At 49.9% G+C, this 14,656-nt stretch overlaps 1 protein-coding gene across 1 annotated transcript in view; it reads right to left on the bottom strand.

The window, feature by feature from the left end:
- Positions 1-14,656, bottom strand: part of PTGFRN (prostaglandin F2 receptor inhibitor) — a 55,065-nt gene that overhangs the window by 24,752 nt on the left and 15,657 nt on the right. The window contains exons 2-4 of the mRNA XM_054711543.1: positions 7,246-7,614; positions 4,021-4,446; positions 979-1,359 (exon numbers count right to left, since the gene is read on the bottom strand). Coding sequence (XP_054567518.1) covers positions 979-1,359; positions 4,021-4,446; positions 7,246-7,614 — 1,176 coding nt within the window. The remainder of the gene's footprint in view (positions 1-978; positions 1,360-4,020; positions 4,447-7,245; positions 7,615-14,656) is intronic.

The raw sequence follows: 14,656 nt of genomic DNA, 5'->3' as shown, positions 1-14,656 counted from the left end.
CGGGACAGGGAGGGGTCTGACTGGCAGGCCTGCCTCCATCCCTGTGATGATGGAGGTGGACAGTGAGGCACACGCCACTCCACCCCATCCTGCCTAGGTTTGCCTGTAATTAATTGCAGGACCGTAACAGAAACCAGGAAGAGTGGGTCTTGCCGGGCGGCATTTAGGACAGGAAGAGGTGGGGAAGACAACAGTGGTGAAAAAGCAAGGACATGACAAAGGTCTTCACATATATGACAAGCTGGTATACATGCGTGGCAAGGGGATCAACAGGTGACGGCGCACCGTGCCTGGGTGAGAGCCCACCAGGAGAGCCCTTCTGTGTAACGGGTCCATCTGCAAAGGAAGCATCTGGTGATTCTAGGGCAGTGGTCGGCAAACTCATTAGTCAACAGAGCCAAATATCAACAGTACAACGATTGAAATTTCTTTTGAGAGCCAAAAACCAACTTCTGCGCATGGGCCACGAAGTTTCAATCGCACCGTACGTGGTATTTTGTGGAAGAGCCACACTCAAGGGGCCAAAGAGCCGCATGTGGCTCGCGAGCCGCAGTTTGCCGACCACTGTTCTAGGGCATTCAGTGACAAAACACGTGTCCCATTAGCTGCAGAATTCTCTCTCCCGGCACGGGGCTTTGCCAGGGAGCACCTAGGAGCCAGGGAAGGACAGGAAGCACGCTGACACAACGGTCCATTTCAAAGGGCCATTCAGCAGGGCCAGACCCTGCAAATCGCGACAAAAGGAAACTCTATCCTCTCAACTGAGGCCACATTATCTAAACATTGCCCTTGCCTGCCAGATTCTATTTCAGCCAGTTTTGCTTTCACCCCCAGCTTGGGACCTATCCAAGCCGCTCCAAGCCGCTCCTCCTGGTACCAAGAACGCCAAACTAGCATGCAACGCACAACGCGCTAGCTCAATACCCCCGAGGAGGGACGACCCCCGGGAGGGTAAGAGCCACCCTCCAAACCACTCACCGAGCCAGGTCACATCCACCCCCACTGGGGCGGACGTGGCTTCTGCCACCTTGTGCCAGCTTCTGTTATGCCCCGGTACCCAGAGCGCCACGTGGCAGGAATAGTAGCCAGAGTTCTCTTTGCTGACGTCTCGAACCAGCAGATGGTAGGAGCGAGCATCCGTGTGACTCAATGCGACGTGAGGAGAGCTGTGCACCAGGGAGTCGCGGTCCAGCCGTGCCAACGTGTGGGGGCCCGGCACCGTGCGGTCAGGCGTCCTGCTGAAGTACCACGTCACCTCGGGGCGGACGTCATCCGCGCGGTCGGTTGTGATGTTGCAGCTCAGGTCCAGCTCCTTGCCTTCAGCCACAGACACGTTCCTGCCCACGGCGGCTCGCACAACTCGAAAATGAAAAACAAGTACATCTTGATAATCTGGATAACGTTTGTCCCTTTCACCTCCCCCGTGTCCTCTTTAGATCTTTTCCTTTTAGGTTCTTATTTATGGCATTAAAGTTAGAAGGCTTTGTACAGCTGTAAATGCTGGAGAAATTTTTCTTAAATAAACTCATAAAGCACATCACATTTCCTTTTCATTCGTAAAAATGTATATACACTTACTATATGTCAGATACTTCCTGAGTGCTTCATAAATATAAATCTTGAAAGCAACCCTATGAGGTAGTCACTGTTATCATCTCCATTTTACTGCTAAGGAAACTGAAGCACAGAGAAGGTAAGGAACTCGCCCAAGGTCACACAGCTAATAGGTGGCGGAGTTGAAATTCAAATCCAGGCTGCCTGCCTCCAGGAACTCTGCTTTTAACTGATACACTGCTGTGTGAAAAGAAGTCTGCTGAGCATCACAAAACTACTCCATGTGTATGATAAGACCTGGGTGTTTTGTTTTGTTGTTTTTTTTAAATATTTTTAAAATATATTTTATTGATTTTTTTACAGAGAGGAAGGGAGAGGGATAGAGAGCCAGAAACATCAATGAGAGAGAAACATCGATCAGCTGCCTCCTGCACACCTCCCACTGGGGATGTGCCCGCAACCAAGGTAGGTGCCCTTGACCGGAATCGAACCTGGGACCTTTCAGTCTGCAGGCCGACGCTCTATCCACTGAGCCAAACCGGTTTCTTCGAGACCTGGGTGTTTTATAAAGACATGACAGTTCTGTTCGGATTGGTACATATTATTAGTTGGGGACTGGGCATGGGGGATGGGGGCTAGAGGGTAGGATCGAGGGTGAAACCATCTTTTAGGTGGAAGAGGGGAGAATCCTAAACAGAAGGACTGGGAAAGTGAAACCAGACCGTACGCCTCATGAGTCACGTCTTCAAAATGCAACACACGCAGCGCGCCATTTACTCCATGAGACATACCTCCTGGAAGTTAAGCTTTGTAAAGCACATTATTTCCAAACTAAAACAATGATTTTGGGGTTCCCCAAGCCGCCGCCCTCTCTCATCGGCGTGGACGATGAAAAGTGGCCTATATTTAGGAGAAGCGCTGGCGGGCTTGGAGCCACAGTCTGGAGGCAGCTCTGGTTTCAGCATATTCCCCGGTCACAGCTTTCTACATGGAAACGCTTTACTGTATTTAGGGGGCTTTTGAAAAGAAGTTGAACATCTGTAATCAGAGTAGAAAAACATTCAACTCGTGGTAATGCTGTGGGAACAGCTGCTTAGATGATACATAGCCAACAGCTCCCAGGGGAAGGGGGGGAGGGGGGGAGGGAAGGAAGCACAGGCACAGGCCTGGTCCTCTAGCAAGAGTCTCGCGGCTTCCAAATGCTGTCGGAGGCGGCTCGCTGACCAAGGCCGGTGCCGGTTCCAACAGCACCAGCCCCCCAGCCCACGCCCTCTGGAGTGAAGTGCTTTCCTGTGACTATTTCCAAAGCCTGACAACGTTTCAAACAGGGGTTTCAGGCCAAGTTCAAGACCCACCTTGATGAAGACAGAAGATGAGGTGGGCATAGTAATTAGAAAAAGGAATTTCAGCCTCATTCCTCACCTCCACCCTCCAAAGTCTTCCTCTCGAGGCAGGCCCTTTCATAGGAGCCAAGCATAATCTGAGGATGTCTTTCTTTTTATTTTTTAAAAATATATATTTTTATTGATTTCAGAGAGGAAGGAAGAGGGAGAGAGAGACAGAAACATCGATGATGAGAGAGAATCATTGATTGGCTGCCTCCTGCACGGCCTCCACTGGGGCTGGAGCCCACAACCCGGGCATGTGCCCTGACTGGGAACTGAATGGTGACCTCCTGGTAGCCATGCCGGCCAGACTAGGAGTCAGTCTTTAGAGGAGTCAGTATATGGAAACTGTTGCCCTGAGTCTGTGCGGTGGTTTGAACCACCCCACGTACGACCGTGGTCAGAGACCCTGGGATACTGCTGAGCCCTGTGCCGGCCACCAGCGGCGGGAGGTAGACGACGGCTCAGAAGGGAGCCGGGTGCGTGGAGAAGCGGTCAGCACAGCTGCGGGCTGTCCGCATGGAGTCAACGGTCTTAGGTTCAGCAGTCGCCGGGATGTCTCTTCCACTGTTCAGTTCTCTGCGGAAAGGTCTCTGCCAAGTGGCTAATACCTTGGCACACCACTAACCACTGTTCCCGCATGTTCCGGATTGGGGGAGGGGGTCCCCTGTGGGAAACAGGAAGGATTCAGGCTGGAGCAAAAGGAAGCAGTTCTGAGGACTCGTAACGCAAGAGGGGACTGGCCACACAGCGGGGGACACTGCCGCCCAGGGGGCACAGCCCACTGTCCCAGGAGCTTTGAGCTGTTTATCAGAGCAATGCAGGAAGAAGCCGCATGGGCGGTGCAGGTGCTGACAACGAGAGAGAGCATCACTCCAGTGTAGGTCTGAACCTGGGCTCCACAAAGGGAGTCCATGATGGATGAATGAGAAAAAATTCCTCTCTATTTTCCTACCTGAAATATAGCATCTCCTCTCATGATGAGACTAAGCTACAACCCAGCGTTGTATTATCTAGTTCTTACACCAGCACTGGCCAGAAAGTAAGAGCAAGTCTAAACTATCCATTCCCAGAAGCTCACCTGTTGGCTGGATCACCACGGTGGCCACCTCCACGGCTTTTTCTTGGATTTCTTGCCAGGCGCCCTGCTCTTCGATCCACTCGCTGACGACGCACCTGTAGGTGCCCTGGTCGGCGGCCAGGGCCCGGTTCACGGAGAGGCGGTAGCCGTCGCTCCCCACGGTGTCCAGGCGCACGTCTCCGCCGTGGTAGCGCGGCTCGTAGCCGGGGCCCGGGTGCAGCCGGCCCTCGCGGGTGAGGGCCAGGACACGCTGCCGGGTGGCGCCGTGCCGCAGCTCCCACAGCAGCGCCAGGTGCGTGTGCAGCGGGGACGCGGTGGCGGCCTCACAGCGCAGCTCGAAGGGCTCGCCCAGGTGCAGGCTCAGGCTCCGGCCCAGGCCCGGCGAGGACAGCGGGCTGGCGGCCACGTGCAGGGCGTCGGCCAGCACTGGAGGTGGGAGGGACAGGCCGTCAGCAGAGCACCCGAGCACCCGCCCCAGCAAGCACCAGCCACCTCTCTGGCCTTGAGCCACAAGCCAGGCTGACCAAGGACAACTTCCTCCTCCCCTTCCCTGTGCTAATGCCCAGATGGGCACGTTTTCCCACTGTCATTCATCTGTCATCTTACTTGGCTTTCTCACTTGAAAATGAAAATAAAAGAGGGCCTACTAAGACCCCCTGGTAGAACTGGGGGTGGTGAAAACTCCCTTTTGGGAGCTGGGCCTTGGGGACCTGCTTCTGCTTCCCTCAAACTAACCTTTACCCGCTCTGTGCCTTAGTTTCCTCTCTGAAGAGGGATGACAAGTGGACCTAGCTCAGGAAGCTGAAGGGAAAGCGCCCTGGACTGCACTGGCCCTCGGCAATCACGGTGCAACCACTGGCCACGGCGGTCAGCTGTCACACACCCCTTTGTCAGGACCCAGGGCTAGAGTGGGGAGCGCAAAGGATCTCCCGAGACTCCAAGCAGCATGATCCCCAGAGGGAGGCTGGGCAGGAGCGGCCTGGGCCTGGGCCTGGGCACTGCCTGCGAGTGAGCAGAGTTCCGCAGGTGCGGAACCCGCCAAGGCAAACAGACACCTCAGGCCATCCCATCGGGAAAGGGGCTGGGCTCTCCTACAGAGTCTAGGAAAAGACGGCCGGCGATCAAGGAAGTGCGGTCAGTGCCGTTAGGAAGGAATTGAGAGGGAGGGACCCATCGAGGGGCCTCTTCCCAGGGGCAGGCACAATCCCCGAGGCCTGTCTAGGAGCTGGATGAGAGAATGCTCGCACACCACGACTCATCATCTCTGGTTTTCCCCACCATCTCACACTCAGAAACTAACATGTTGTCTTTGAGAAGGGCTACTCAGGAAAACAGGATAAAACTTACATATTTAGAAAGACCCATCCCTGCTACAAAATGAATGGAATGACCTTCTAGGATATACACCCGTCTGTGATTCCGGCTAACGGGACTCAGTCCCCGAGGCCAGTTTTCCCTGACACAGATGAACACGTTTCAAGACCCAAGAGGCTGACGGCCAGGCCGATTCTGGACCACGTGTGGCAGGTGCCAGGGGCTCCCCCTGGGCAGCCAACCAGCCTCTTTCGTGGGCCGTCCCTCTGCTTTCCATGACGAGGGGAAGCCAGGGTGCATCTGACCTAATGGAGGTGTACCATGTGCGTGCTGACTACAGAAACAATGCATTCGTTAGCTGCAATGCAAGAATGCCTTACGGGACATTTTTTCTAAAAAACATATTTAGGATTTTCTACAGGAAAATGGAAGAGGTAGATTTGATGTTTTAATACCTTCATCATGGACAGGGCTGTTTTATCCCCTCAGGAGTCAAATGGGGGAACAGTTTCTGAGATATGGTAGTGTTCTACAAATCGTTACTGCGGGAATCAAACCCTCTTGTTATGTCAACATGTAGCATCTTCCACTTTCTTGATTGTTCAATACACTCCTACCCTGATATCAATTCTTTCTGGAACAAGGCAGGGTACAAATAAATGCATAATTAATAAAAATAACAACAATAATGTTCCTATTTGGCTAGCCCCAAATTAAAATTGTTTGTTCTTGCTCATTTACTAATTAGCTGTGGGATTTCAAGAAAGTAATTAACCTCTGCTCTCCCATTTCCTCATGTGTAAATTCAGGAAATAGCCTGTCCTACCTTCTTCGTTGAATTCAGAGAACTGAATGTGTGAGTAAATCTAACAGGATTCGGAAAAAACAAAACAAAAACATTGCCAAGCCCAGCGAATGAGGCTCAGTGATTGAACATTGACCCATGAACCAGGAGGACACGGTTCAATTCCTGGGTTGCAGGCTCGATCCCCAGTAGGGGGCCTGCGGGAGGCAGCCAATTAATGATTCTCTCTCATCACTGATGTTTCTGTGTCTCTTTCCCTCTCCCTTCCTCTCTCTGAAATCAATAAGAACATATTAAAAAAAAAAAAGCATCATGTAAAAAAAACAAAACAAAAAAAACATTGCCAATATACAAGGTGTGATGACCTGCACAGCCAGGCCAATCAGCTTGCCGTGCCCATCATAAGCGAGCAGTGACCACATCACTCTTTCTCTACATATAATCATAACCCATACAAGTTCAAGAACTAACAGGTGCTTCTGGGCACACAGGAGGACATGAGCTTTGAAGTGTCTGTTATTCCCATCAGGCCAAACATGACCATCACGGCCGTTAGCTTCTCGTCGCCAACCTTCACTGAATGCTTACTGTGGCACTGCTCTGCGGCTGTACGCGTGCCATCTCCCTGTCCTCGCCACCTTTGAGAAAGGCACTGTGTAGTCTACGGCCATACCACCCTGAACGCGCCCGATCTCGTCTGATCTCGGAAGCTAAGCAGGGTCGGGCCTGGTTAGTACTTGGACGGGAGAAAGGCACTGTGACAGGGGAGGAAGCTGGTCAACGCGCCCATGCCACATCGCTGACAAGTGGCAGAGCCAGTAAGTGACTCACGGAGTACAGGCAACCTGGCTCAGAGCTGCGCGCCCTACCACCTGGCCCCCCTGCCTCCAACTCACCGGCCAGGGGATGGCCTAGAATCATAGTGAAGAGAAAGGACCCCCGGGGGCCCCGGGGCCCACCCCTGCCTGTAATCAGATAAGATGCTATTACTCATCAGAGGAGGAAGCAGGGCCCCAGAGGTGTTCAGGTGCTGGACAAAGTCACCCACAGCCAAGGGGCAGGGGAAAGTGTGGCCGCTGGCGTGGCGACCCCCCTTGAGGATGTACCTTTCACCTGCACGGTATCCTCGTAGTTGCCCTGGACGGTGGCGTCCGTGCTGGGGGTGGAACACTTGTAGTGGCCTTGGTCCGAGGGCTGGACGTTCTTGATGTGGAGCTCCACGGCGTCGTTGGCGGTGCGCCTCAGAAGGATCTCGCCCCTCTGCAGGCGCTCCCGGTACAGCTGGGCCCCGAAGCCCACCTCCCAGGTGCTGGCGAGCTCCACGAAGCTGCCCCCCGAAGACGAGAAGCTCCAGTCAAAGTTCTGCTCGCTGGGGCCGTCGTAATCGCTGACGTTGCAGGGGATGACCAGCTCGGTGCCCACCACCCGCACCAGGCTCCCGGCGGGGACTCTCACCACGCGCCCTCGACAGACAGCTGCAAGGACAAGAGGAGAAAGGCGGGTCTTGAATCCGGCCAGGCCTTCCTGTCGGCACACCTGTGGGCCCTCCTGTGTGCAGGCACATGGCAGAGCTGTGACACCTGCACACCTGGGGGAAATGGGGTCCTGTCTGGGTCCGTACAGAAGGAGCCATGAGCGAGGAGTGCACCCCGAATCAGGGCCTCTCACCCAAGTTTCCTAGGATGGCCAGGGAGGAAGACAAGTATTTAAGGCAGGCCAGCCACAGATCTGAATAGCGGCTTCTTCCCTCCCGTTACTATGTAACATACCGTCATTACCACTCACTGGGATGTAGAAATGGCTTGGGTTTTGTGGGAAAGAGAAGGACACAGCTAATCAAGTATTTACACTTGTGCCCACCCCTGTATCAGCCCTCGTCCCCGGAGACCATTCCCTGGGGCTCCTGGGACTGATTTACACTGATGGATGTCAATTTTTAAATCCTACACCAGCCTGCTGATAAAATGATTTAACTCTGATGATCTGACATTGCCTATAAATTAATTTTAAAATATGACGACTCTACCAAGTATTAATTTTCTATTTTCTGGCTCATTTCCTTCTCCCTACTCTTCACCAAATGCAGCATGAGGATAGGAAAACACACAGGGGGAGAGAAGCGGGGGTGAGGGGGGGCTCGTCTGGCTGGTTGCTGGGCTGGGTGTAGTTAGGAATGCAGCCACTCGCCGGGGACAAACCCGTGGACAAAGCCACGAGTTCACGGGCATTCCTGTGCGACCTTTGAGACATCTTCATTGCAGTGAAATTCGGCACGATTCCATACTGCATTTACCACCTGCGTTTAGCATTGCAACCCAGACCAAATGAACGCGCGTGACTCCTTCTGGGTGCTCTATGAATGAGACACACAGGAGAAAGCACGGGCTCTGAAGTCAAGGAGACCCGCGTTCCCATCTGCGAGCCCTCTCAGCCCGGCCTTCCCACTGTGAAATGGGGCACGCAGGATGCCATGCGTCCGGGAGATGAAATGGCTAGCTGAGGGCCCACCGTGCAAGCAGAGCTCGACAGAATGGGGACTACCCAGCAGCAAAGCCACCATCGCCACAGTTCACAAGGGAACTGTGTCTCTTTGTCAATGTCCTGCTGGAGAGGACCCGGCAATTCGGAATCTCCCTAGGAAGGCTTCCAGAAGGTTCGCGTCAAGGGGGAGATCTTTAAGAGGCAACACAGCCTAGTGCTTAACCTCCTAGCGCCCAAGTTTCCTCATCTGAGAAATGCAGACAACAGTCACCACACTCCCCCCACCGGACTGAGCTACACGGCACTCACGACCAGGCCTACCTCGCGGTAAGGGTGTGTGATTATCACCTGCTGGGCAGGCCGCCTCTAGAATAAGCCTGATCACATCATTGGCCTTGTTGCCTTGACATGGTTTGCAAAGGGGTTTCCTCATGTAGAAATCGTTTCAGTTCCTATCCCTTGTCAAAAAGTTGACCAGGGCTGCCCGGCCGGTGTGGCTCAGTGGTTGAACATCAACCTAGGAACCCGGAGGTCATGGTTCGATTCCCAGTCAGGGCACATGCCTGGGTTGCAGGCTTGATCCCCAGTCATCATATTTTAAAATTAATTTATAGGCTTGATCCCCAGTGCAGGAGGCAGCCGATCAGTGATTCTTAAAAGGGTAATATGCTAATTAGACCGGACATCATTCCAGATGTCCTTTCTGATGAAGCTGGGGTCCTTTCTGATGAAGCCGGGGCCAGGGGAAGCCAGCTCGGGTCCTGGGTGCCTGCCAGCGGCCAGAGGAGGGAAGCCTGGGTCCCACGTGCCAGAGGGAAGCCGGTGTCAGCAGCCGGGGGAAGGAAGGCCTACTCTTGCATGAATCTCGTTCATCAGGCCTCTAGTATGTATATAAAAAGTAGAGAATCTTAGTGTGGTGAAGGCCTGGAGTGGGGGTGGGAGCAAGCTAGAAGAGGTCAATGGGGGGAAAAGGGAGATAACTGTAATACTTTCAACAATAAAGATAAAATTTTTAAATAAGTTGACCAGGGTTGACGACTGCCCCCAGGCACGAGACTACATGCCTGGTAGGGTCTCTATGTTTATTCTTAGTGACTGCAGCTTGGGAGACTGATCCAGCTCCTTGTGTCTCCATCCTGCCTCCACATGGCTGCCATGCCACTTCCCTGGCCCAGAGTCTTCAGGGCTCCTTATCACCTACAGGCACAATCCACCTCCCAGATGTCCCCACTGCGATCACCCCGCGCCAAGGTACCATCCCCCTCACCACAGTATTGCCAGCAACCTCCCAACTGGTCTCCCAGTTAACGGCTGTCATTGTATGACGTCATTCCTCTGCTCAAAACATTCCAATCATTCCCCATTTCACTCAGATAAGTCAGAATCCTCGCAGAGGCCATCCAGACAAAACCTCACAACATCTGGCTGTCCTCGAACCCCCTGCTTCTCCCCTCTGGCTCCCTCCACTGTATTCCAGCCATGCACTCCTCCTACGGTTTCCTGCACAAAGCAGACCTGCTGCAACCTCGGGGCTTTTGCACGGCTCCTCAGTCCGGAGCCCCCTCTCTCTCTCTCTCTCTCTCTCTCTCTCTCTCTCTCGCTCGCTCTCGGCTTCTTCACCAGCTTCAGATCTTTATTCCAATGTCACCTTCATAGGAAGCCCTTTGCTAACCACACTAAAACCGCCCCGCCCCATTCTTCCTCCTGCCAAATTTTCTTCTTCTCACTTCTCCCTAATACACTTTATGTACGTGTATATATTTTTACTATTACGTATAGTCTGTCTCCTCCCACTGGAATGTAAGTTCCATACGAACAGTGATTTTTTTTTTTTTTTTGGCCTGTTTTGTTCACTGCTGAATGAATGCCAGTGCCTACTCCAGGGCCTGGTACATAATAGTTGTTCAATAAATATTTGCAAAACGAGTGGCTGAATGAAAGACATACAAGATCATGCATGGTCTGGCCCATGGCTAGCACTCTAGCTTCTTCTCTAACCATTCTCCTGCCCCATAATGCTTATGCTCCAATAAAACAAATGACCCTTCGTTTTCTGGAAACGCCATGCTCTCACGTGCCCCCTGGCCTCTGCCTAGGTGCCTGTGTCGGCAATCTCTCAGCCTCTTGCAAGAAGCAGCGCCAGCGCCACCTCCTCTGTGAAGCCTCCCATCTCCCCCGGGATCAGCAGGCACTCCTGCCTCCACGTTTTAGCTCAACCCGTGACAGCACCTCCGACGCTGCCTCTGTGATAGTGCCGCTGGGAAAAGTGAAGCAGATATGAACAGATGCTTGAAAGATCAAATTCTAATCTGAAAACATATAAACCCGAGCTGTGTCTTGCATGCAGAACTCAGCTGTCCCCTCAGCCATGCAAATCAAGATTTTAAATTCTGGTAACAGAATTCCAACTTACTACAAGCAATCTGGTATTCAGCAGATTTCCTTTAATAGTGTTAAATAACAGCTAATAATATTTTAAAATAAATATAAATGGTAAAAAAATAAAGCATATGGCTTTTTTCTGATCAAAAAAAAAAATCTGCATAGCTACACATTGCCAATTTTTGTCAAAATCTCTTTTAGCAGCTGATAACTGAGGGGAAAAGAATAAAACTTTCCTCTGGTTTTCTAAATTCTACCAGCATTTCAAATTGAGAGTCCCCAAACACACTGCTATTTGAACTATTATTAGTCTAGTTCTTCATAAAATGTCTTTACTAAGTAATGATTTAAAGCTTTTCTTTATCACCTTTAAAGTAACATTGAGGATATTGTTGTATTGTTCAATGACACAAAAATCTGTATAATAAAATTCCCTTAGAAGTAAGTACCAGAAAAAACACACCTGTTAATGGACCATTATACATTCTTTCCCCAGAGGATAAGACTAACCAGTTGAGTACCTTTGATACTCAAGACAAAATAAGTTTTTTCTTCTTTTTTTTGGGGGGTAATCTTCACCTGAGGATATGTTGTCTCTATTGATTTTAGAGAGAAGGTAAAGGGTAGGGGGGAGGGTAGAGGGAGGGAGGGAGGAGAGAGAGAGAGAGAGAGTGTGTGAAACATCAATGTGAGAGAGAAACATTGATCGGACACCTCCCCCTCGTGCCCTCCACAACCGAGGCATATAACCTTACCGGGAATTGAGCCCACAGCCATCCAGTGTAGGGATGGCGCTCCAAACAACTGAGCCACACCCAGTGGTACTGAGGCTTCTATGCCAAACCATTAGCAATCCCAATGACTGAGTGGCCCAGCACATGCAATGCCCCGATTAGGTCAGACTCTCTTTGATAAGTTTCAGAACCCTCCATTGCCTCCAAACTTCTGTTTTAAACATTTCTAAGTCTACAAAAATAAAACCAAAATAGCCAAAAAATAAAACAAACCAAAAAAAGACAAAAAAAAACAACTCAAAAACCAATACAATTGTTACTACTATCATCATCTCTCTTTTCTCTATGCCAACTTCCAAGTCCTGTGTTCCCCCAAACATATTAAGGTCATGTGTCCTTTTGTACCTTAGCTTCAAGGAAGTCCTGTCTAAATATGATGGTCAACAACGGAAACCACCCATAGTTTACATTTCTAATAATTACCTCCCTCCTCTGTCTCTACTCCTTCCTCTGCCTTCCCTGCTGTCCTGTGCTTGCGATATTTTTACTCTTCTTTTAAGGTTTCTATGGCATGTATATATGTATTTTACTGCAGGCTGCCTCAAATACTTTATTGGGAAAATGGGGTAAAAATGATATAAATTTCAAAAGACCAATTATTGGGATTTCCACTTCCAGGGGATTCTGTCTATCTGCTATGACAGAGTAACTTATGTCAGATCAACTCCGGCCCTGAGAACGACGACAAAATATGGATACATTACAAAACAACAGATAGCTGAATGCATTGGTGAACAAGCCAGGATCCAGGGGGCAAGGTCAGACCTGACAATGTCCACTGCTTTTTCGCTGGAGATCCACCAATTGTAAGAGGTACAGGTCAGAGACTAAGTCAAGTTAGTAGCTCAGAGCTGTCAGCACCTCATGGGGCCAAGAAGACAACTGAAGTGCAGGCCCACGAAGAAAGCCACGATGTGAGGAGTCAAGATCCGAGGGGAAGAGGCACCCGCAGGGAAATGAGCTGACATGACTGTTCCCCTCGAGGAGACGAACATGATGAAAGCGGCCTGGGGTGGGTAGTGGGGTGAGAGGGGCTGAGAAGCTAAGCACAAAGTAAATGCTAAGAGGCTAGAAGGTTAAGCAAAGTAATTACCCCAGACTTTCAATGACAACCCCGGAAGGGCTATGCCCTTGGAGTAAGAGTCAAGCTCAAAAACAACCAGCTCTCATCCGCACTGAAATCCAGTCTCAAAGCATCTCAATCCCTCACTGGGTTGTGGTCTTCATTACTTCTTTTACTCCACAAGCCTAGCGGGAACAGAAAAAGTAAACCTTGGGAAGAAGAAGACATGCAGAGCCTCTATCATGTTTCAGTATTCAATCATAACTTGCCAGGCATTCCGAACAACAGGACCAAACGACAGAAAACAAGAGAAGAAAACAGATGATAGAAACAGACCCATAGATCCAGACACTGGTGTTATCAGACATAGACTTTAACTCCACCTAGTTTGCTAAAGAAAAAGACGAGAGGATTTCACCTCTTAACTAAAATCTATTGAAATTTTAGAACTAAAAACATAGATGTAATATCTGAAATTAAGAGCTCGATTGCCTTAACTGGTTTGGCTCAGTGAATAGAGCGTTGGCCTGCGGACTCAAGGGTCCCAGGTTCGGTTCCAGTCGGGGGCGTGTGCCTTGGTTGCGGGCACGTCCCCAGTGGGGGGTGTGCAGGAGGCAGCTGATTGATGTTTCTCTCTCATCGATGTTTCTGGCTCTCTCCCCCTCTCCCTTCCTCTCTATAAAAAATCAATAAAATATATTTTAAAAAAAAAAGAGCTCGATAAATGGATTTGCTAGCAGATTCGGTGAGGTAGAAAAGAAGTCAGTATAACTTATCCAAACTGAAGCCCAGGGTGCAAAAAAAAGGATGAAAATACAGAAAAGAATCTAAGAGACACATGGGAGACAGTGTAAAAAAAAAAGCTCAGACATGTGTAATAGTCCCAGGAGAAGAAGGAATGTGGTAGAATTAGGCAGAGTTCATTTTTGAAGACATAATGGTTAAGAGGTTTCTAAAATCAACAATAGACAGCATACCACAGATTCAAGAGGTGCTATGTACCTCCCTGGTGGTGTGGCTCAGTTGGTTGGAGCATTGTACCGTACACCAAAAGGTGGCGGATGCCATCGCTGGTTGTGGTGCGTGCAGGAGGCAACCAACTGATGTTTTCCCTCTCTCTCTCTCTCCCTCCCTCTCTTCTCTCTCTCTCTCTCTCTAAAATCAATTAAAAAAAAAAGAAAGAAAAGAAAAAGAAGTGCTATGTATCATAAGCAGTATAGACACAAGGAAAACCACACCTAGGCACATCACGGTAAAACTGCTGACAGGCAGAGAAGGGAGCAACAGCACACTGACAGCTGACTTTCAACAGATAAGATGCTCGTAAGACCATGGAATGGCATCTTGCAAGTGATGAAAGAAAACAGCCAACCTCAAATTCTACACAGAAAACATCCTTAAAAAAAAAAAGTAATATAAATATGCTTTCCACCAACTTTCAACAAGGGGAAGAGAATTAATAAAAAGAAATGGTACTATAAAAATAACAAAAAGAAATACCAAAGGCGGTTCTTCAAATAGAAAGAAAGGTAGTAGAGTAGACAGGCATAAAGAGCAGGAGAAAGGATGAGTATGTGGGTAAGTCTACTGATTACTGATGCTATGCTACACCACCAGTAATTCTTCTGGAACTTAAAATATATGCACAATTAAAATATGTGACATCAACAGCACAAAAAGTGAGGGAAAGAGTGGAATAAATAGGGCCACTGGTAGACATTATGTCCACAAACCATGTTCTATTCCCTAGAATAACCATGAAAATGACAGAATGGATAACAAATAAACTAACAGAAG

Source organism: Eptesicus fuscus, chromosome 22 (genome assembly GCF_027574615.1).
Source record: "Eptesicus fuscus isolate TK198812 chromosome 22, DD_ASM_mEF_20220401, whole genome shotgun sequence".
Classification (NCBI taxonomy): Eukaryota; Metazoa; Chordata; class Mammalia; order Chiroptera; family Vespertilionidae; genus Eptesicus; species Eptesicus fuscus.
Note: the sequence above shows the minus strand (reverse complement) of the source record. Positions and strands in the feature narration are given on the sequence as shown.